General features: G+C 41.8%; 1 protein-coding gene across 6 annotated transcripts in view; it reads right to left on the bottom strand.

Annotated features, from left to right (window-relative positions):
- LOC122563107 (prickle-like protein 1) overlaps window positions 1-21,019 on the bottom strand; it is a 150,907-nt gene that overhangs the window by 28,297 nt on the left and 101,591 nt on the right. For all 6 annotated transcript variants that reach the window (XM_043716542.2, XM_043716544.2, XM_087973522.1 and 3 more), the window contains exons 2-3: window positions 19,988-20,167; window positions 15,322-15,435 (exon numbers count right to left, since the gene is read on the bottom strand). In XM_043716542.2, the coding sequence (XP_043572477.2) occupies window positions 15,322-15,435; window positions 19,988-20,137 (264 nt within the window). In that variant the 5' untranslated portion in view covers window positions 20,138-20,167. The remainder of the gene's footprint in view (window positions 1-15,321; window positions 15,436-19,987; window positions 20,168-21,019) is intronic.

The raw sequence follows: 21,019 nt of genomic DNA, 5'->3' as shown, positions 1-21,019 counted from the left end.
CTGAATTCAGGAGTTGGTCTGATCTCAGTACATTATTTTTGGATTGTCACAGTGTCCCTTGGGAGACCAATGGTACCCTCGTGGGCCCATTGGGGTTGACAGGTGAGGTTTAGATGTGCTTATATCAACACACACTTCAATAAGCAGTAGAAGATTTTTTATTAAAATGCATCCCACTGAGAAAATCATGGTTTAGAATCCCTGCAGTGCAGAAAGAGGCCATTCAGCCCGTCGACTCTGCACTGACTGTCTGAAGAACAGCAGGTCAGGCAGCATCCAAGGAACAGGAGAATCGACGTTTCGGGCATAAGCCCTTCTTCAGGAATGAGGAAAGTGTGTCCAGCAGGCTAAGATAAAAGGTAGGGTGGAGGGAGTCTGCTGGACACACTTTCCTCATTCCTGAAGAAGGGCTTATGCCCGAAACATCGATTCTCCTGTTCCTTGGATGCTGCCTGACCTGCTGCGCTTTTCCAGCAACACATTTTCAGCTCTGATCTCCAGCATCTGCAGTCCTCACTTTCTCCTGTCTGAAGAACATCCCACCATATCCCCATTACCCTGCATTTACAATGGCTAATTCACGTAGCCTGGACATCCCTGGACACTACAGGACAATTTCGCATGGCCAATGAGCCTAAACTGCACATTTTTGGACTGTGGGAGGAAACCTGAGCACCCGGAGGAAATCCACACAGACACGGGGAGAACGTGAGAACACCACCCAGACAGTCGCCCGAAGGTGGAATCGAACCTGGGTCCCTGGTGCTGTGAGGCAACAGTACTAACCACTGAGGCATCGTGTCACCCCCAAAAATCTGTTATGCCCCAAATTCTATTTTTTTTTATATACAAGTAGTTTGAAATAGTTAGCATTTTCTTTTTCTAATTCCTTATTCATGTCGTCCCCACCTCATACCTCCCTCATTCTCACAAAATCCTCATGTCTAACTGATGCCACTTAATGACTTTTACCCATAGCCCTTTGTATTCCTATGCCAACTTAGTGCCTACATCCATTCATCAACCTACTTGTTCTTCACCTACTATTACACTTCATTGATTATTGCCAGGAAAACAAAAGTCCTATGACTTAGATTTCTATATTACAGCTTGCACTATTGATAAAAGCATTCTAATACATAAAACACATTTTGATACCTGTTGACATTTCTTAACAGATCAACACTTCTTGGCGATCAAATCAGACTTTCAGGTCAATAATGGTCGATGCTTGTTGATAACTCCAGACACATTAACTCCTGTCGGCAAGTGTTGATAAGCTGGACTGTTCCAAAGGGGTTAATGCACCACTTAAACAACCTCCCTTACAATTAACCACACTTAAACCCCTGCCAACCCCAAAGGATACAAGATGCTGTGGGACCATATCCACAAGGGTACCATTGGTCCCCCAATGGTTGCTGTAACAATCCAACAAAAATGTACTGAGAACAGACCAACACGTGAATTCAGTGGAGGTTGTTGGTCATTTAAATGGCAGGAATGGGGACAACTCTTGGGATTCATGACCTGTTCTGGTAATTTTGTCCTTTACATGAAACATAGGTTAATATAAAATATTAAGCACTTGAGTGAAATGTTGGTTTACATAAGGGATTAGTTAAAACAATTTCAATATTTTGGAGTTTATTTGCAGCAAGGTAAATATGTTTTGTTCCAATAGTGGGATTATCTATAGAGTCATGGAGTCATGGAGATGTACAGCATGGAAACAGACCCTTCAGTCCAATTCATCCAATGTCGACCAGATATCCTAATCTAATCTCGTCCCATTTGCCAGCACTGGGCCCATATCCTTCTAAACCCCTCCTATTCATATACCCATCCAGATGCCTTTTGAATGTTGTAATTGTAACAGCCTCCACTACTTCCTCTGGCAGCTCATTCCATACATGCACCACTCTCTGCATGAAAACGTTGCCCCTTGAGTCTCTTTTAAATTTTTCCCCCTCACCCTAAATGTATACACTCTAGTTCTGGACTCGCCCATGCCAGGGAAAAGAGCATGTCTGTTCACCCTATCCATGCCCCTCTTGATTTTATAAACTTCTATAATGTCACGCTTCAGCATCCAATGCTCCAGGGAAAACAGCCCCAGACTATTCAGCCTCTCCCTGTAGCTCAAATCTTCCAACCTTGGCAACATCCTTGTAAATCTTTTCTGAACCCTTTCAAGTTTTACAACATTTTTCTGATAGGAAGGAGACCAGAACTGTATGCAATATTCCAAAAGTGGCCTAGCCAATGAACAAGATCTCCCAACTCCTATTCTCAAAGCTCTGTCCAATAAAGGAAAGCATACCAAACGCCTTCTTCACTATCCTACCTACCTATGATTCCACTTTCAAGAAACTATTAACCTGCACTCTAAGGTCTCTTTGTTCAGCAACTCTCCCCAGGATGTTACAGTAAGTGTATTAGACCTTCTCTGAATTGCTTTTCCAAATGCACTACCTCACATTTATCTAAATTAAACACCATCTGCCAGTCCTCAGCCCATTGGCCCATCTAATCAAGATCCCGTTGTACTCTGAGGTAATCATCTTTGCTGTCCACAACATCTCCAATTTAGGTGTCATCTGCAAACTTACTAACTATACCATCTATGTTCACATCCAAATCATTAATATAAATGATAAAAAGCAGTGGACCCAGCACTAATCCTTGTTAAACACTACTGGTCACAGGCCTCCAGTCTGAAAAGCAACCTTCCACCACCAGCTTCTGTCTTCTACCTTCAAGCCAGTTCTCTATCTGGAATAGAATGATAATTTTATTTACTGTCAATATGCCTCCTTATTAATCCACATTCTGGATAACAGGTGAATTGGCATACATGGATGAGAAAAGGGTGATGGTAGAGATTATGACTTGGCATAGGAACCATAAAAGACCATGGGGATGATGGAAGCATGGCAGTATGAGGGGCCATTTGGGAAGAGATTGATATGGGGGATATGTGGGGCCAGGGATGGGTGAATGGGCATTGGGTGATATAGGGAGAATCAGGGGCCATAACATATGGGTTTAGGGGCAAAGATTGGCATAAGAGTATAAGAGGTCACGAGGGAATGCATAGGATGGCCTGGATGGAGCAAGATGAAGAGTGAGGTGGTCAGAGCAGGAGAGACGTTTTATGTTTTATTACTTATTTTTAAACATTTATCACAGTGATGGAGTCCCCTCAGCCCATCGTGGAATCTGGCAGCCACCACTACTTTTGCCTTAGTTGCCAATTCTCCCCCAGCCATCTTTCATGGACCAAAACAGAGGGGTGAGGGCTGTTATTTATAAAGCAAAGGTTGGAGGAGCTGCTTTTTTTAATGTTGTGCACTGGAACTGGAAACAAATATGGGGATCTGTGTTTCTTTGTTCTGGATTCCCTGACCTGGGGAAACAATTTCTTTGCTTTGTCTCAATTGATTCCTTCTCGTTTTAAATACTTCAAGTACACTTCAAGCTTTGACAAAGGGTCAGTTTGACTCGAAACGTCAGCTCTTTTCACTCCTTACAGATGCTGCCAGACCTACTGAGATTTTCCAGCATTTTCTCTTTTGGTTTCAGATTCCAGCATCTGCAGTAATTTGCTTTTATTTTGTCATTGCATCCTTTAACCCCAGTATCATTTTGGTGAATTTGTGCTGGACACATTCCAAGGACAATAATCTCCCTGAGATGCAGTTCAGAACTGAACACATTGCCCCAGATGGTTTCTGCCCACGGCTCTGTTAGATCGGATGCAACACTGCCTTCCCATTGTATTCCAATTTTCTTGAGCAGAAGTGATCACTTGCTGAGTGCCTTTATTGCAAAGAAACTAAGTTGCTTGAAAATTTAGTGCCTTAAAAAATGTTGTTTTAATGGCTTTCATATCTCTCACCAGCTGATCATGTGAGTCACTCGCAGATGTTGATGGTGATTAAATTACTTATTTCAGGATTTTATATGTTTATTGAGAATGTCTTTATGAGAAAGTATCATTCAATTAGCAACCTTTTTGTAAAAGTCTTTAAAATGTTGATAATCAAATGTCCTTTTGCATTGATGTTAATACAAGTACATTTATGAGGACTGGTTAAAAGGTATTGCTTAGAAATTCATTAATGTGTCTATGAACTTGTTTTTTGTTTTTATTGACATAAGAGTCACAATATTGTTCCTCATAAAATACTGTATTTTTAGAAATAATTGGGTTTTCTTGTTATTAAACTTGCTGATCCCTGGTCTAGGCTGATACTTTGTGCTCAGGCTGATATCTTTTGGCCAAGGCTTTTCTTTGCAGCTTCCAATGGATGATATTGATATTAAAGATCCCTTAGTTCTGTTTGATCAAGAACACAGAGTTCCGACAGCGTTGTAGCCAAAATTTCTTCTTTGACCGACATGGTAAAGTACAATTTAACTAATGTACTAATCACATGAATTAGATGTATAGAGAATGACAGCGACAGAGTTAACCCATAGTGATGTAAACCTTTAAATGCTTCTATAAGTTATGGAGAGAATTATTGGTGTTACAACTTTAAAATGCTTTGATGAATTATGGAGGAAATTCTAGAACTTTAGGCCCTTGGCAGCTGAAGACACAGCCATCGATGATTGGCTGTGCATTTGGAGAGCTTAAAGTAATGGGATGTGGTCTTGTGGCATAGCAGTATGGTCACTACCTCTGATCCAGGAGACCTGGATTCAAGTCCCATCTGCTCCAGAGGAGGATCAAAACATCTCTGCACAGATTGATTAGAAGTATCCAAAGTGATTGGATATGTCCAGGTGTGGATCGGAGCTGCACCATTTTAAATGATTTGATACTATTTGCAGAGGGAGATCAAAAGGCGCCCATGATCACCATGGGTGGCATGGTGGCTCAGTGGTTAGCACTGTTGCCTCACAGCACCAGGCACCTGGGTTCGATTCCAGCCTCGGGTAACTGTCTGTGTGGAGTTGCACATTCTCCCTGCACTTGCATAGGTTTCCACCAGGTGCTCTGGTTTCCTCGCACGATCCAAAGATGTGCAGGTTCAGTGGATTGGCCATGCTATAGTGTCCAGGGATGTGCAGGCTATGTGGATTAGCCATGGGCAATACAGGGGTAGGGTAGGGCTTTGGTTCTGGGTGGGATGTTCTTCAGAGGGTTGGCGTAGACTTGATGGGCTCCTTCTACACTGTAGGGATCCTATGAACTATCTTTCATGTTTGCCCATCTAGTGTCCTGTACCAAGCATTAGAGAATCTGGTCTCAGTTCTTCCAGCCACACAAACAAACAAGAGCAGAGAGAAAAAGAAGGAAGAACAGCAATTTTTATGGCATTGCATTCTGAATAAAAATGATATCTCAAGACATTTGACAAGAGAACGAGAAAGTAAAATATGACAGCAAGTCGTAAAAGGAGATCTATTGTAAGATAACAAAAGCTTGGTCATGTGATAGATACTAAGGAGGAAAGTGAGGTGGAAAGAGGAGAGTTGTAGAGAGGTAAGCACAAACTTGGCTGCTAAAGTTTCAATTATTAAAATAGAGGATACTTAAGAGGTCAGAATTAGAGGAGAACAGGTATCTCAGAAGGCTATGGGGCCATAAGACACTCTAGAGATGGGGAGGGGAGAGGCCATGGAGGGATTGGAAAGCAAGGATGAGAATTTTGAAACTAAGACTTTTGCTTGTTTGGGATTTGATGTGGGTCAGCAAGAGCAGGACTGGCAGGGTCTTGGCTCAAGTTTAGACAAGAGTTTTGGATCTCCTCAAGGAGGGTAGGGTGTGGAGATCAGCCAGGAAGGTAGAGGCAATTCCAGAGATAATGAGGACCTCAGTAGCAGGTGAACTGGGGAAGGGGATAGGTTGAGCAACGTTACCGAGGTGAAAACGGGCAGTCTTAGTAAGCCCACGAATATAATGTTAGAAACTGATCATGGGGTCAAATGTGACACCAACATTTTTAGCAAACTAGTTTAATGTCTGACAGTTGCCAGGGAGACAGATGGAGTTGGTAAGAGGAAAGCGTAAGATGTACTGTTGAACTCTGTATCTCGAATTGTTTTATTCACATTATTTTGAAAAGCCAGGAGGGCTTCCCAGAGTAAACCCATGCTTAACTTAAACACTCATTTGTGGCTTCTCTCAAATAATGTTGAATTATTGGCACGCTGCACTGATTTTGAACTTGGTTGGCTTTACCCAAACACATTTCACTTCATGCTGTCAAAGAGACCGTTAACATTTTAGTATGTGCTGGATTACAAAATGGGCCCCAGTTTGAGAAGGAAAGTGTAACTGAAACAGTTGTATTGTTCAGTTCCATTTAACAATTAAGCAAATATTATTTTAATTTTGGTGTGGGGCCCTTTTTTCAGTAAATGGCTTCTGGATATTTTCTCCCTGCACTCTTCATAACACAAGACCATGAATGGAATACCTTAACTAAAATGTATTGATAATTGTCCTTTATGCATTTAAAGAGGGTTTTTAAACTGCTACTACATTATACAAACCAATTTAAGTATGTGAGTAATTGCAATAATAAGGGTCTGTTATATTTTAGAAGCCAGCCATATAAGCTTTCATTTAGTTTCCTCATGGTAATCTTACCTTAGGAGGTTTGTTCATGAAACCAAATACTCTTTATTACTCCCTTTACAGTTAACAAATGAACTGTTGTAATAGTTTACAATGTTCCAATTGATGCTTTACATTTGCCATTGTTTCTCATGGGAACAGAAATTAACCCTTTATGAACTATAGTGCCAATATCCAGTTTGTAGACTAAAAATGACTACAAGGACCAGTCAACATTTCCATGTGATCCCTCCTCCCTCCCCTCTCTTACTTGTGCTGCAATGGGTGCATGACATCCTCCTTTATCTTTTCCAAGCAATAGCTTTTTTTACTAATCCAGATATCGGATTTTCATGGAAATGTTCTCAGCAGGTTTTGGGATCGCTCACTTGATTCCTGCTCTTCTTGCAAAGATCACTGGATCAGGAACGCAAGATTAATTAATTTCGTACATCCAGGTAAAGGAAATCAATTGTTGGATGTCTCAACACTGCCCCAAATCAATTAACTTGGTATAAATTGAGAATCAAAGCTCAATTTGATTCCATCTCAAATCTTAGGGTTGAAAAGGGTGGCACTGGAAATTGTGATGACGGGTTTATGCCTAAAACATCGACTCCCCTGCTCCTCAGATGCTGCCTGACCTGCTGTGCTTTCCAACACCACCATTTTTGACTCTGACTCTCCAGCATCTGCAGTCCTCACTTTCTCCTGGAGTCTTAGGGTGCACATGGAAGTTTCCGCCACAAACGGAGACCATTCGGCCCATTGTGACTGTACCATGAGCTAGCAACCCAACTCCTGTTTTGCAGTTTCTGTACTGTAGCCTTCCAGGTTACACCATTTCAAGTTTGTAGCCACGTACGTTTTTAATGAGGGTTTTAGTCTCTGTCACCATTTACAGGGAATGAATTCCAACCACCCACCACCCTCCGAGGGTGGCATTTCTCCTCAACTGCATTCTGATCCTTCTGCCAATTAGTTTAAATCTGTGCCTTTATTGTTAAGTGAAAGGAGTCTGTCCTCTTGGTTAGAATTCTTCAATCCTGATAACATTCTTGTAAATCTCCTTTGTAACCTTACTAGCATGATCACGTCCTTCCTTTAATACCATGACCAGAACTCTTTGTAGCTGTGGCATTATTACTAACTTATGTAGTTGGAGCTGAACATCCATAGCTCTTCCATTCTGTGCCTCAGCTAATAAAGGAAGGCATTCTAAATCACCTTCTTTATTTAACCAGCTTCCTTCAGGAATTGGAGGCTATGCACTCCAGTGTCCCCCTGTTCTGTACGGTTTAGAGTCATAGAGTCATAGAGTCATAGTTTGGCGGCACGGTGGCACAGTGGTTAGCACTGCTGCCTCACAGCGCCAGAGACCCGGGTTCAATTCCTGCCTCAGGTAACTGACTGTGTGGAGTTTGCACATTCTCCCCGTGTCTGCGTGGGTTTCCTCCGGGTGCTCCGGTTTCCTCTCACAGTCCAAAGATGTGCAGGTCAGGTGAATTGGCCATGCTAAATTGCCCGTAGTGTTAGGTGAAGGGGTAAATATAGGGGTATGGGTGGGTTGCGCTTTGGCGGGTCGGTGTGGACTTGTTGGGCCGAAGGGTCTGTTTCCACACTGTAAGTAATCTAATCTAATCTAAATGTACAGCATGGAAACAGACCCTTCGGTCCAACCCATCCATGCCGACCATATCCCTCCAAACCCTTCCTATTCATATACCCATCCAAATGCCTCTTAAATGTTGCAATTGTACCAGCCTCCACCACATCCTCTGGCAGCTTATTCCATGTTCAACACTAGTTCAACACTAGACGATGCTCTTCCATACCAGATCGGGTGGGCAGTGTTTATTAAAGGTTGATTCGCATTAAGATCCAATCTCTCAAATCGGACAACCTTGGGACCGAGCCCATGCTAGATTTTGGATTTTGCCAGATTTTGAGCCACACGTGGGCTGCTCAGACCAATTGGGTCATGTGGGGTTATAAGGGGTCACTTGCAGACTATCAGATTATAAAGTCAGCATCAGGCAGCTGAATTATCCAGGCACATGGGAAGTTGATTTAGAGTCATAGAGTCATAGAGATGTACAGCACAGAAACAGACCCTTCGGTCCAACTTGTCCATGCTGACCAGATATCGTATCCTAATCTAGTCCCATTGGCCGGCATTTGGCCCATATCCCTTCTTATTCATATACCCATCCAGGTATAAGGTCACCCCTCAGCCTCCGGCGCTCCAGGGAAAACAGCCCCAGCCTATTCAGCCTCTACCTGTAGCTCAAATCCACCAACCCTGGCAACATCTTTGTAAACATTTTCTGAACCCTTTCAAGTTTCACAATATCTTTCCTGTAGCAGGCAAACCAGAATTGCACACAATAAATGACGCATGGTGCATTCTAAAAAATGTCCGGTTTGTGGACATCAGTTTTGAGAGAATATACTTGTGGTTAATTGTGATCATCGCAGCTAATGTTTGATGATTCTTCATTTTGAAAGGGAATCAGAATAATACATGAGAGAAAAGGATTTTCGGGAATGGGCGGGTTTGAACCAGGTCAAGTGTGTGACTCTATTGCTCTGCAAACTTACCAGAAAGGATTGGATGAGTTGAAAGGTGTCCTTCTACTGTGTAATAACTAGTTTTGCTTTATTGCATAGATTCCAGATGAGATAGGCAGTGTAACTTTAATCACGTCATGTGATCTTCCAGTAGACAGTACCCGTCTCACCTTCAGTCACTGTCAGTGCATTGGAGTCTGTACAGTGTGCTCAGTCAGTCAGTGTATGTAATTTACAATAACATCAGTAAACACAGAACCCACACTACATATCTGTGATATTGCTGCAATGGAAACAGTGTTGTTAAACATCAGGACATTAGTATAAACAGGAACCCTATCTTTGAGGTGGATGTTATATGAGTAAACCCAAAGCTCAGACCAAATTGTACTGGCATTTGACCTAAGAAGTTATGTCAACCATAACTCAATAGGTGGAAGTGATAGATGTGGGTACACTTATAATGTTTAAAAGATATTTAGATAAGTACATGAATAAGAAATGTTTGGAGTGATATGGGCCAACCACAAAGCAAGTGGGTCTAGTTTAGTTTGAGATTATGGTCAGCATGGAAGCAGGGGGCCCAGCACTGATCCTTGTGGCACACAACTGATCACAGGCCTCCAGGCTGAATAACAACCCTCTGCCACTGCCCTCTGTCTTATACCTTCGAGCCAGTTCTGTATCCAAATGGCTAGTTCTCCCTGTATTCCATGTGATCTAACCTTGCTAACTAGTCTACCATGAGGAACCTTGTCAAATGCCTTACTGAAGTCCATGTAAATCATGTCCACTACTCTGCCCTCATCAACCTTCTTCACTACTTCTTCAAAAAACTCAATCAATTTTGTGAGACATAATTTCCCACATGATTTGGATGAGAACATAGGAGGTATAGTTAATAGGTTTACAGATGACACTAAAATTGGAAGTGTCGTGGACAGCAAAGAAGGCTACCTCAGAGTATAATAGGATCTTAATCAGATGGGCCAATGGGCTGAGGACTGGCAGATGGAGTTTAATTTAGACAAACGTGAAGTGCTGCATTTTAAGGCAAATCAGGGCAGGACTTATACACTTAATGGTAAGTCCTTGGGAGTGTTGCTGAACAAAGCGACCTTGGAGTGCAGGTTCATAGTTCCTTAAAAGTGGTGTCACAATTAGGAAGGACAGTGAAGAAGGCGTTTGGTATGCTTTCCTTTATTGGTCAGAACATTGAGTATAGGGGTTGGGAGGTCATGTTGCGGCCGTACAGGACATTGATTTGGCCACTTTTAGAATATTGCGTGCAATTCTGGTCTCCCTCCTATAGGAAGAATGTTGTGAAACTTGAAAGGGTTCAGAAAAGATTTACAAGGATGTTGCCAGGGTTGGAGGGTTGAACGACAGGGAGAGGATGAATGTTTTCCCTGGAGCGCCGGAGGCTGAGGGGTGACCTTAGAGAGGTTTATAAAATCATGATGGGCCTGGATAGGATAAATGGACAAGGTCTTTTCCCAAGGTTGGGGGAATCCAAAACTAGAGGGCATAGGTTTAGGGTGAGAGGGAAAAGATATAAAAGGGACCTAAGGGGCACCTTTTTCACACAGAGGGTGGTGCAAGTGTGGAATGAGCTGCCAAAGGAAATGGTAGAGGCTGGTACAATTACAACATTTAAAAGGTATCTGGATGGATATATGAATAGGGTCAATTGAGAGGGATATGGACAAAATGCTGGGAAATTGGATTAGGTTAATTTAGGATATCTGATCGGTATGGACAAGTTTGACTGAAGGGTCTGTTTCTGCGCTGTATAACTCTGTGAAGTACTCTATGACTGGTTGGACCAAAGGGTCTGTTTCCAAACAAAAACCAAAAAAACTGTGCATGCTGTAAATCAGAAATCAGAGTTAACCTTTGGTTCAAGTGACCTTTCTTCAGGGTCACTTAACCCAAAACATTACCTTTGATTTCTCTCCACCGATGCTGCCAGTCATGTTGAGCCTATCCAGCAATTTCTGCTTTTGGGTCTGTTTCCATTCTGTATGACTCTAAGACTGTTCAGTAGCAACAACTCCTCAGTCCCCCACTCTTCCCCTGGCCACACCCCTATGCGCCTCGAGACTGTAAAGATTGAAGTTGGGGAAGTCCATCGTCATTGTGCTCACTGTTACCTTACTTCAGTTACTGTGAAAGCTAGTAGAAAACTAATTTGAAATGTTTTATACACTCGACAGTGTTGGAGAGCAATGTGGAAATTCCCTTTTAAATGAGAACTAGTAGATGAAGAATCTAATAATTTCAGAAATGGCTGGCTTCAACGATAGATTTTTGCCTGTTTGGTTTATCAGTCGTGGAGAAAGAGGACTGTTCTCTGCTTTCTGTGGAGTGGAACTTTGGATCTTAAACAGTACTCATTATTTTTATTCCACAAGTGAAAACAATTGAACAAAGTTCTGAGTGACAGTAAGGAAAATAAAAAGATCTGTGAAAGCTGGAAATAGTCATCAACTCTGCCAGTGCTGGGAGTTTGATGGAAATGTTTGAGCCAAAAATTGTACTTTCTTTCTTTAAGGTTGAAGGTTCTGCTGTGTGTTTCCAGAATTTACTGTTCTGTTTCAAAGTCATATTACTCTTTGCCTCACAGGTCGTCGAAAGGCTTATTAAACAGTTTTGACATGTTTATATATTAAACTATTGGTTTCATTTAAACTTCCTTGCAGTTTTAAGCCAAGATGAGGGAGAAGGGACCCAAGGGAGTTATGCAGACAAGGGAGTGTTAGAAAATGATCGAGCTAGAGTTCTACTTTAAATTAAACAGCGATGGTAGGACAAAGGCAGACAAATTTCAACTAGTGTGTGTTAATTTATGATATCAGGACTTTTCTTACTTAATTTTGGTCAAAGAATGGAATAGTGAGCTGCCGAGAGTAGTTACAGAGTCTTGGAGTCAGAGAGTCATAGAGATGTACAGCATGGAAACAGAGCCTTCAGTCCAACTCGCCTATGTCAACCAGATATGCTAACCTAATCTAGTCCCATTTGCCAGCACTTGGCCCATATCCCTCTAAACCCTTCCTATTCATATACCCATCCAGATGCCTTTTAAATGTTGTAATTGTACCAGCCTCCACCACTTCCTCTGGCAGCTCATTCAATACTTGTACCACCCTCTGTGTGAAAAGGTTGCCCCCATGTCCCTTTTATATCTTTCCCCTCTCACCCTAAACCTATGCCCTCTATTTCTGGACTCACTCACCCCAGTGAAAAGACCTTGTCTATTTACCCTATCCATGCCCCTCATGATTTTATAAACTTCTATAAGGTCACTCCTCAACCTCCCACACTCCAGGGAAAACAGCCCCAGCCTGTTCAGCCTCTCCCTATAGCTCAAATCCTCCAACCCTGGCAACATCCTTGTAAATCTTTTCTGAACCCTTTTAAGTTTCACAACATCTTTCTGATAGGAAGGAGAGCAGAACTGTGCACAATATCATACAGAAACAGACCTTTGGTCCAATTAGTCCACACCGACCATGTTCCCAAACTAAACTAGTCGCACTTGCCTGCTGTTGGCGCATATCCCTCCAAACCTTTCCTCTTTATGAACTTATCCAAATGTCTTTTAAATACTGCAAATGTACTTGCATCCACAAACTTTCTCTGGCAATTCATTCCGCACACAAACCACTCTCTGTGTAAAACCGTTGCCCCTTCATGTCCTTTCTAAATTTTTCTCATCTCACTTTAATAATATATCCCTTAGTTTTGAACTCTCCCACCCTAGGGAAAAGACCCTTGTCATTCATGTCATCTATGCCCCTCATGACTTTATAAACCTCAATAAGGTCATCCCTCAACCTCCTGCATTCCAGTGAGAAAGGTCCCAGTCCTTCCAGTCTATTTTTATATCTCAAAATTGGAATAGCTTAGGAAAGCTGGCAGCTTTGATAGGAAGACTGTATGATAAGAAATAGCCCGCATTTATATAATACTTTTCACATTTATATAATACATTCTTAGGATGTCACATAGCAGTTTACTACCGATATAGTATATTGAAGTGTTGTCACTGTAATCATACTGGGAACAAGTTTGCTCATTTGCACTCAGCAAGATCCCTCAGCAGTAAAAGAAAATCTGGATAAATTTGTCTTTTAGAGATGTTGGTTGAGAGAGAAGCATACATCACTACTCCCTATGCTTCCTCAATATGTCAAGGAATTTTTTTAAGTTCCCCAGAGAGAACCTTTGGTTTGATTTGGAATCCGAACAAAGGCTACGGCAACGGATGAATGGGCACCGCACAACAATCAACAGACAGGAGTGTTCCCTCCGAGTTGGGGAACACTTCTGTGGTCCAGGACATTTGACCTCGGACCTTCAGGTGACCATTCTCCAAGGTGGACTTCAGGACAGGAAGCACTGAAAAGTAGCCGAGCAGAGGCTGATAGCTAAGTTCGGTACCCATAGGGAGGGCCTCAACTGGGACCTTGGGTGCATGTTACACTCCAGGTGACCACCATTGCACCATACACACACACAGGCACTCCTATACACGCACATACACACATACACATGGACACACATATACATGGACACACATATACACAGACACTAACACAGACACTCACACACACCCTTACAGACACACACACTCCTACACTCACACATGCATCCTCTCAGAGACTTAGACCATTCTACACTCACGCACACACATATACACTCTCTCTCACAGACACTCACAACCTCCCACCCCAGACACACACACACATGCACCCCCTCACAGACTTAAGACGCTCTACATTCACATACACACACATGTACACTCTCTTTCACACTCACAACCTCCCCACCTCCCCCCTCCCAACACACACACACACAAAGATCCACATGCACACATATACATATATGCTTGTGGGGTGAATTTGTACTTGCAGAGTTACATTGTACTTTGCTCAAAAACTGCATGAATTCATGTAAAACTCTGTTATCTCACTTTTTAGATTAGAATCAATCTAAACATCACGGCAGAGAACACGGGGGCTAACACCTTCACCATATTGTCTACCTAACACTAATTGTTACAGTTAACCTGAGAATGCAACTTTTAAAAAATGTTTTGTGATTTACACATGAAAGAAGTGAAACTATCATGGTATTCGAACTGATGAAAGACTCAACAGATAATCAAGGTATTTTTCAATGTATAATTTCAGTTACATCACACTGTAAACTTTTGCTATAAATTCTGTGCCTTACGATTGCGTCCTCCACAACCACCTGATGAAGGAGCAGTGCTCCGATAGCTGGTGCTTCGGATTAAACCTGTTGGACTATAACTTGGTGTTGTGTGATTTTTAACCTTGGTTTGATGCATCATGCAAAAGTTATCAACTCCAGCAGTACAGTGCAGTAGCAAGGGGTGCTGTGTATCAGAGCTGAAAAATGTGTTGTTGGAAAAGCGCAGCAGGTCAGGCAGCATCCAAGGAGCAGGAGAATCGACGTTTTGGGCATAAGCCCTTCTTCAGCCCTTCATTCCTGAAGAACGGCTTATGCCTGAAACGTCGATTCTCCTGCTCCTTGGATGCTGCCTGACCTGCTGCGCTTTTCCAGCAACACATTTTTCAGCTCTGATCTCCAGCATCTGCAGTCCTCACTTTCTCCCAGTGCTGTGTATCAGCCTGGATTGTATGCTCAGGTCACTGGTGTGAGGTTTGAACCCATGACCACAGGTTCGAAGACAAGAAAACGATCACTGACCCAAGAATGATATGTGAATGCAACACTGGTGGCCTGTGAAGGTCACAGGTTCTTTACACAGATGAGCAAACACTGACTGCAATAGTCAAATGGACGAGAGCAAATCAACAGGCCGTCGAAATCAATGGGAACAAAAATAAACCAGGCTACTGACTTGCTGTCGTGTGTTCGGCACAAGTTGCAAAAAATCAAGATCTATCAACAGTGATTTGCTGACTTTGGATGCGACTTAAGCAACTTGTATCAATAAATGGTGTTCTCTGAATCATAGGATAGATCTTGATGGGCGAATAAGTCTTGATAATTCTTTGATATTCTACTTGTGCTCTTTTCAAACAATAATCACTTGGATTTTGTTTTGTATATGCGGTTAATCTTAATTCTTAACAGTTTATGACTCAATTGTACTTGCATAGAGTTACACAGATACTTACATCATTATCATGGGGTGGGAGCTGTTCCAGGAGCTGTTTGATACGGAATTTCTCTCCAATGCTGTTGACATATGGAATGTTTTCTTCAGGTAAACAGCGAAAGTACTGATGCACCTGTGGATTTAAAGCCATCACTATTATTCTTTTAAAATTAAAAAAATCATTTTGCAAGAGGCCAGGGAAACAACGGCTCATCGCTGAGGGGAGATAAAAACAGGGGAAACATGAACCCACAAGTAATATAAAACACTCTTCTCTGTTTTCCTCTGACACCCAGGTTCTGAATCAGATTTTTGATGGTCCTTCATTATGTAAAATTAAACAAGTCTCAAGGGGTTGATCTATAATGTACCTTTGAATTGTGATTATTGGTATTTATTATGACGGACACAGGGAACAACTAATCCTTTTGTTGGGTTGGAATAAAACAAAACCGCAGCATTATTCTGGTTTGCATCCAGTACCGCAGGGATATATTGTAGTAATTATACAATGTAGTTGTTTCTGTTATATTGGAACAAATGTGTGTTATTGAGCTTCTTAGTAAACTTCACTGTAGAGCGCTGATTAGACTCCAATGGCTTCTATCCACAAACTCAATGTGCCCCACTCAGTCCTGGTCAGTAGTGCCTCTGGTGAGACTGACATTTACTGTATATAATTGAGTAAAAATCGCTCTCATGTAAAAGTTGACCCCCAATTTTTGTCAAAAAATCTGAAATTTTTCTTATATCTCGTAGTTCTTCACAGATAACAGAGCAACATTTACGAGTCAAGGTATTATCCTGTACATAAATGTTACAATGGGGAAATGAATTGGTTTCTCATACTATTATGTGCTTTGATGTACAATTCACATCAATTTGGCAGGAAAGTTTAAGACTCATCAGGTCAGATCAGGTGACAACCTCCCTTTGTGTGCAGCTCAGCTGAGCTCAGTTCCCCAGTCGCACTCATAGAATACAGTCATATTACTACAATTCGTTGTGTTTTTCTTCATTATTCTTTTAGAGATCAGTTGTGTTTCTGCTAATGACACAGTATTTTGGACTGTAGCATGAATTGTAGCCCCTCAAAAGTAGTATCCATGTAATAGTTGACCCCATAAATTTAACTTTGAGAAACATTCTAAAGAATTTGAGTATATACAGTATTGGCCATCTAGGGCTTCCATGAGAAGTTGGTGCTCTCCTTCTTGAGGAGCTACAGTCCCTGTGCTGAAGGAGTTCCCACAAAGCTGATGGGAGAGAGTTGCAGAGTTTTGAGCCGGTGCTGATGAACTGAGCCTTTTATGAACACAGCTGCAAAGGATGAGCAGCTCTGATATCGGATGTAAGACCACTTTGATTTAAGAATATTAACAGGAACAGTGTCTGGTGTCGGTGTAATTATAATGAGACAGTGATACAGTTTGGCAGTGTGCTGGGTCGGGGACAAGTTTGGGAGAGTTTGCTGGCTCAGAGAAAATAAACCAAAAAGATGGTGGTCAGATGGTGGTTGTAGTCTATGTGGTGAAAATTCTCCCTCAGTGCTGGAAGCAACAGTCATATTTCTCCAGGTCAGGATGTCGTAGATCAACCTGGAGGTGTTGCTGATCTCATACATCTACTGCCCTTCACCTCTTAAATGGTGAAGGATGTGGATCTGGGTGTTGCTGACAAAGAATACTTGCCATTGTTCCTGCACTCCATCTTATCAATGCTACACGCTGTAGCTACTTTGCTAATGGTGAAGGGGGTAGACATTTAAGCTGTTATATGGACTTTGCCCTGCAGAGTGTTGAATATTTTGAACCTGCGCTGATCTAGGTAAGTGGAGAGTACTCCATCAGGATGTTAACTTTTGCCTTGTAGAATGAAATTGCCATGATTCAAATCTGGATGACACGAAACTCTGGGTGTGCCACTGTCATTAACCATTCCCACCAACAGAGTAGTGAATCCAGTAGAACGATGCCTAGGATAAGCTGAAATTGAGCACTGGTTACTGAGCTGAACTTGTGTAAACTTGTTATAAGGCTGTACCGATCAATCAGAATAGAGTTAAACCACACAGGAGCCCAACATCATGCAGCTGTGCACAAGACATTGTTTGATACTGAGCCCTATGTGTGTAAATAATGTTCAAACACTGCATGTATGTCTGAACCAGTGAGAAGGTTACAAGTGTCATGTTACAATTGGAGAGAATGTGAAGTTGACACAGCAAATGGAAAGCTCTGGAACAAAGCAAATATTGCAAGGGGTTGGGAAATTCCGCCATTGAGTTTATCATCTGTTCTGAACCACAAAGAGACCAACTTGGAACAGTTCAACAGGCAGGCATTCTCTACATCAAGGTGAATACAGCTGTTGAATCAGCTCTGCTAATGTGGTTCAAGGCAGTTTGAGTGGAGAATGTCCCATCTCTAGTGGCAAAGAGCCTGGTCCACATGGAGTTCATCCACAGAGTCGAGACTGATCCATGGGAAGATCTCCTGCACGTTAGTTATGTGGTGAGGGTGTGGCAATTACAGCAGCAACAACAGATGATTGGCTCCAAGATAGTCTCAGCCAAATCCTGAATTCATATGCAGCAAGAAACATTATTGACATGGATGAAACAGGCCTGTTTTGCAGTCATTTGCCAGACCATTCCTTCGTGTTCAATGGTGAAGTGCATAATCTTGGAAATTGGAGCAAGATATATGCCATTGCTTGAGTCTGTGCCAACAGGAATGGCACTGAAAAGATGCTGCTTCTTGTGACAGGAAAATCCAGGAAACCATGATCCTTTGCAAATGTCAAGCAATGATTCAAGCATTATGAGGTCAACAAAACCATCTCTAACACTTGTGAGGCAAGGATCAGGAAAGTGGGCAAAATATACTAATGGAAGAAAAGGAAGACTATCATCATTAGAAACAACTGCTCGTGCCCCTCCAACATCACTGGCCTCAAGAGTGTTATGTTGACTGTCTTGCCACCAAACACCACACAGCCACACCATATGCTAAGCAACAGAATTAATGGGCGATGCAATTTGGAGATACAATGCCTTCATCAGCCAAGCTGAAGACCCTGAACTTTCAGATGAACTGGTAAATGCCTGGCTACTTGTCCTCTTGTTTCCCAAACCGAAGATTGAAGAGAAACCCTGGGATTTCACACTGCAGCACGGAAAACATGTTTGGTTGCATCGACAACATGTATCATGCTTGCCCAAAGATAGTCAGAGGAAGATTACTGTGCATTTCCAAAGCTAACTCCTGACATTTTTCAATGCCTTTTTCAAGGTCATGTTATCATAAGGTGTGAATCAAGATAAGAGTAGTGCTGGAAAAGCATAGCAGGTCAGGCTGCATCCAATTTGCAGGAAAATCGACATTTCAGGCAAAAGCCCTTCGTTATAAGGTATGATTAACTTTAAGAATAAATATTGTGTGTTTTTGCTTTGGATGTTTTATGAAGTGGAGTGTGTTTGTAGGGAAATCTGGTTACATAGAGGCCTCCTCAGCTATCTCCATGCACACTGCTTAATATACATTTTCAGTCTCATCCCCTGGAATTTGACTATTCCAGATTTTCCTGTAAATGGAGAGCAGGCCATGGGTATCACGAGGAAAATTACTTGGAGCAGAAGTCCCATTTCTAACCTGATTTTGTAGCATTTATGTGGGAAGTTTCTGATGAAGAGAAATCCTCTGGATATATTATATTTGCTGATGGAAATGCCATTGAAGGAAAATGGTAAGTGTTGAACTCCTTCTTGTTGATAATGGTCATTGATATGGCGTTAATGTTACTTGCTACTTATCAGTAATATTTAATCAGCTTTTTTTTTCTCGGAAGGTTATGAATCTATGAAACTCCTTTCCTCAAAAGGCAGCGAATGTCAAATCTTTAACTATTTTTAATGCAGAGGTAGATAGATTCTTGATTATGGATGAGATGAAAGATTTTTGGGGTTGTGAGGTTAAAATTAGATCAGCCATGATCTTACTGAGTAGCATTGCTGGTTCAAGGGCTGTTTGTTCTTAGTTTGCATGTTTTAGATTAGTGTGGAAACAGGCCCTTCAGCCCAACCAGTCCACACCGACCCTCCGAAGAATAAACCACCAAGACCCATTTCCCTCTGACTAATGCACCTAACACTATGGGCAATTTAGCATGGCCAATTCACCTGACCTGCACATCTTTGGATGGTGGGAGGAAACCACAGCACCCAGAGGAAACTCATGCAGACACAGTGAGAATGTGCAAACTCCTCACAGACAGTTGCCCGAGACTGGAATCGAACCTGGGACCCTGGTGATGTGAGGCAGCAGTGCTAACCACTGAGCCACCGTATTCATAGGTTAATAAACATAATACAGATAACCCTATACAGTCAAATTATTAAGGTAAAAATGAACATGATTGGAATTTCAAACTATAGTAAAAGCACACCAATGAAATCTCGAGGAATTAGCCGTAACTACACTTTTATGCATTTATTCCTTACTCCATTTCGATGTTGCTTAATATGAATTATTTGCCGAAATCAAACCAGAAAGCACCAGTTTGTTCTACTTCAATAAAATTGTGTCATGACAGTATTTGAATTTAATTCAGCAAAATTTGACTTGAATTAACAAGACCAGATGAAGCTTGTTTCCCTGAGTAAATGCTGTGCATGTTCTACTGACCTGCTCGGGTTTGAGTCCAGGGGGAACCCATGCGTACTCTTCCAAGGCACAGCCAGAGTCATTGTCTGATGGTGCATTTTGTTGAAAGTCAAAAATCATCTTGTTGGCAACTTTCTTATTTTCTGATGTCCTGGTGTCTAGCACAGACATCTTCAGGTCTTTGTTCTATAGGCTATCAATCTGAAAGAATAAATTAGATACATATACTGTATTGTATTCATAGTTGATAAAGATCTAAATTATGAGATACAGAATAACATAATATAGTAAGCTCTTCTCTAAGTTTGTGGTCAAACAACACATAATCATGGGGTGTGTTGCTAAAACATGTCTTTTGTTGGTGTGGTTAAACAAGGCTGTGTAACTCTTGTTGAGTGCTGGATGGGGAGCAGGATGGAGTCTGGTTGTGATACCCCAATCTTCTTCTGCTCAATGATATGCCAATACTCGCTATTACATCTTCTTGGGCACAGTACGCAGAGAACAATTTCCTCACGAACCTAAGTCCAAACCTAAGTCAGAGGAGGTTTTCCTTGAACGTTGGAGTCTGAGGGGTGACCTGATAGAGGTTTGTGGGATTATAGAGGTATGGATAAAATGGATAGTCTGAATCTTTTTTCCAGGTAGAAATGTCAATTATTAGGTTTAAGGTAAAAGGGGAAGCATATAAAGGAGATGTGAGAGATTGCTTTTTTACACTGAGGTATAGTGAGGGTCTGGAATGCACAGCCAGATGAGGTGGTGGAAGTGGATACAATAATAATGTTTAAGAGGCATCTTGACAAATTGCATAGCTTGTAACATTCCGTATTTCATTGGAACTGCATTGGACTTCTCCGAATAAAGATGTGATTCCCCATGGCCATGATTAACGCTAGTTAATTGCTCAAGGTCTCCTCTCCTGACTATTTTGTTTAAACGATTTGGCATTAAGAATTACTTTCCCCCAGTACAGATACACAAATATGCAGGAAATAGAGGCATACAGACTGCATAGAGGCAAAAGACTTTTAGTTTAGAAAGATGTCATGT

The sequence above is a fragment of the Chiloscyllium plagiosum genome, unplaced genomic scaffold (assembly GCF_037043375.1).
Source record: "Chiloscyllium plagiosum isolate Xiang-an unplaced genomic scaffold, Cpla_swu_hap1 HiC_scaffold_26, whole genome shotgun sequence".
NCBI classification, from domain to species: Eukaryota; Metazoa; Chordata; class Chondrichthyes; order Orectolobiformes; family Hemiscylliidae; genus Chiloscyllium; species Chiloscyllium plagiosum.
Note: the sequence above shows the minus strand (reverse complement) of the source record. Positions and strands in the feature narration are given on the sequence as shown.